The following is a 3,489-nucleotide window of genomic DNA, read 5'->3' as shown; positions in this document are numbered from 1 at the left end:
CTCAAGCCAACACATTTTTATATGTTCCTTGATCTCCAAGTTACACACTTGTAACCACCAAAAACCTTTTTCAAACTTCGACGGCTAGCCTCTTGTCAACACCACAACTTCATGAGCTTACTTCTCCATTGATTCTCTGCATTTCTCTTCTAGGTTCTTAAAATCGTCACTTCTAACAAAGCAGCCATAGTTTCATAGAGCTCTCACTGCCATGACGTCCCACAGACGTAAGAAGTCGATTATCAAGGCTTCATATTTCTCGTTCAGCCCTAGCGTTTCCGACTACTCCACACCTTCGCTGAAGTCTTCTATCTTAGCCACAAATACCATCTCCAGGATCATACCCGAATCAAAACTAGATCTGACACATCTATAGCGGGAACCCGCTCTGATACCAAATGTAAGAACAGATTTGTGGCTAATCTATGTATTCTTTTGCAAATATGTTAGAGAGCAAGTATGTAAGTGCATAAAGTAAAAAACACATAGAAATTTGTTAACGAGGTTCGTTTCCTACATCCCCGGGACCACGTCCAGAACTCATTCACTAGAAAGATCGCAACTACAATTGCTATATGGTACCAGCACACACCCGTGCCGACCACTCTTATCTAGAATTACAATGATGAGAGCAACTACTACTCCTTGTCTTCTTGACGAGTATAGTTCTCTATAACAAAACTACCAGATCTCTCAACTGGTAGGACGACGTCACACACATCTATGTGCATCTTCAATAAACCCTAGACGCGTAACACTTCCAGTCACCGTCTCGTTGTCTTTATACTCAAACGCCAAACCCTAACCACGGAATTGGGCTTAGTACAAATCACCAAGGCCCACATGACTTCTCTTATTAATTCAAAGCCCATGTGGCCTTTGCATCATATATCCTCAGCAACTCACGTACCATCACGTTTTTGCTTCAGCTACCATATCATTCTGCACATACTTGTCTCACAAGTAATCACCAAGTTCCAGCATCTATATAAAGCTCAGTCAACATAACTCAACAGAAGTTAACTGAATGTTTCCAAGGGACGCTTGCTAATGTCGATTTGATTCAGGTCTCTGTGTTTATTGTTAGAAGTTTTTTCTAATTAGCTGAAAGTGTTTATGTAATGACTGAATCAACACTCAAAAGCTTCTGCGAGACTACGATTTCTTTTTTTTTTTGTGCTTCTGTAAGACTACTTGCTCTAAATATGCAAACTAAGGTAGTAGATAGGTGCTCTGGTTCTTTCCTTCCACTAGAAAACAGAGGAGGGCTAAAGCTATGTTTCTTGCTTTAAGATCATAAATAAGTCTTTTTGAATGATCTATCATTCCAAAACCAAAACTTGAAGACATACTTCTTTTTTTTTTTGTAGAAAGGGTTGTCATTAATATTGAGTCTAGAGCCAAGCTTACATAGCAAAGGAAAGTAACAGAGAAACTAAGCATAGAAGCTCTGATCGACGAGATCAAATCCCAACCAAAGAAATTACTAAACTAAGGAAACAACCCTTAACGTTTTTTTAATTCAAAAATAAAAATAGATTAATATATCACTGATCTAAAGTACTCTGAAATTTGAGAGGAAATCTCAATAAAAATCGGTTGATCAAAAAAAAAAAAAAAAAAAAAATCTCAATAAAAATCACCAATTTTGTTTTTTGGTTTTTGTAAATCCCACCTATATAAACGAAATTTACTCCGAACCACTTTAAACCTCTAGATCATCTTAAATCCATCCAAGCATTTAAAATCCACAGTTTAATACACCCCCCTAAAAGAGAATACTCTAATCGTTTAGCATGTCCACGTAGGATTGAAAAATCCTCTAATGAGAAATCTTTATTTTGGCCACGTCACACCAGTGTGGATTGGTCTTTCTTATTGATCCGTAATTGAATTGGTTGGCCCATAAGCCCAATCAAACAATAACCCTAACACGTCGCTGAATCCCTTCGACGATCTCCCATCTACATCGTTTCATCTTCTTCAACGGATCGGAGATCAATGACACACCACCCCATCTCTTAAAGCATCCTTCTTTCTTTAGTTTTCGTCGCAGTAAGGTTTACAACTTCTGACCTTTTCCGTCCAGACTACTTTGATGCAAGCTCTCTACCGTCCAGCAGCGAGAGATCCTCAAGCTCTGCTCCTCATTTGGATATCAAAGAAGGTAAAATAATTATCAATTTAAAATTCGACTTTTGATTCTCCAACGCTTGATCTTATCGATTTTTAGCCTCATGCAATGGATATTAAGTAAATTATCATTGGTTTTATCAATTTGGCCAGAAGATCTTTAGTCTTCCCCGAGAAAGATCCGTAAACTTCGATCCGTTTTAAAAGTCTTTCTTTTTGTTATCCCTCAGGAATTGAAAGCGATGAGGAGATACGGAGAGTTCCGGAGTTTGGTCCGGACCAGACACAAATAACGGTCAGAGGAGAGGGTCAAAGGAAGCGAGGGAGGACTCCGGCTGAGAAAGAGACCAAGCGGCTAAAGAGGTATACACAGTTTTTTACACTTTTTACCATTATTGTTTAGAGGGTGGTAAATAAAGGTTGGTTTCGTGATAGGGATTGTTTGGTAATTTTGTGTGAATAAAAAAGGTTGTTGAGGAACAGAGTTTCAGCACAGCAAGCAAGAGAGAGGAAGAAAGCTTACTTGGGTGAATTGGGAAACAGAGTGAAATACTTGGAGAACAGAAACTCTGAACTTGAAGAGAGACTTTCTACTTCGCAGAACGAGAACCAGATTGTTAGAACCGAGTTCGGTCGAAACTAGTAAAGAGAAGACGAAGAACTCGTCTGTGGGTCTAACAAAGACGTTTTATAGATGAAGGTATCAGGAACCAGTTACAGAGTAAGTGTAAAGAGAGAGACAAAGTAGAGCTCGAAGAGCTAGCCTGGAAACGATACAAGATAGCGGATAGAGAGGAGTAAAACCCTAGATCTAGCCGCCTTGTGAGTGTGTAAAAGTGTGGATCCCTTCTACGTTGTCCCCTTTCTTCCTTTTATAGACCTTCTTCTCGAGTTCGCCCTCACGTCCGCTAGTCCGGGTGGGCTTATGTCGGTTGGCCGGCTTATTGGGCTTTTGTCATTTAGTCGCGCGGTCGACTAAAAGAGACCTTCCCGGGCCGCTTTCTCGGCCCACTTCTGGTTATGTTCAGGCCGTGTACTACTGTTCGTCGGGCCTCTAGAGGGGTGTAATCCTTCCCCTACAGTAAGTCCCCCCAGTCTGTCTGTGATTAGTAACAGTTTAATCCTGACGGACTGTTCTGCATTGGAGGGGTCCGATGAACTGATGGATTCTGGTTTGGAGATGTCCCAGCATTGCGTTGGATGCGGACTCTGTTGCTGACTTGTGTTCTGGAGGCTGTTTTTAGTCGTGACGCACCTCGGCTCAGAAATGCGATTTTACTCGCCAACTAAACAATTTTAGTCGCCGACATGGCTCACCAAGTCGCGGTAGGCGCGGTTTGTCGCGGTGGTTAGCCG

The 3,489-nt window shown here is 41.1% G+C and overlaps 1 protein-coding gene across 1 annotated transcript; it reads left to right on the top strand.

Moving 5' to 3' along the window:
• The first annotated feature begins 211 nt into the window (after window positions 1–211).
• LOC130497652 (transcription factor HY5-like) lies at window positions 212–2,776 on the top strand. Its single transcript, XM_056990629.1, has 4 exons — window positions 212–227; window positions 2,057–2,167; window positions 2,364–2,496; window positions 2,602–2,776. The coding sequence occupies exons 1-4, from the start codon at window positions 212–214 to the stop codon at window positions 2,774–2,776; spliced, it is 435 nt and encodes a 144-aa protein (XP_056846609.1).
• The last annotated feature ends 713 nt before the right edge of the window (window positions 2,777–3,489 follow it).

The sequence above is a fragment of the Raphanus sativus genome, chromosome 1 (genome assembly GCF_000801105.2).
Source record: "Raphanus sativus cultivar WK10039 chromosome 1, ASM80110v3, whole genome shotgun sequence".
Lineage (NCBI taxonomy): Eukaryota > Viridiplantae > Streptophyta > Magnoliopsida > Brassicales > Brassicaceae > Raphanus > Raphanus sativus.
Note: the sequence above shows the minus strand (reverse complement) of the source record. Positions and strands in the feature narration are given on the sequence as shown.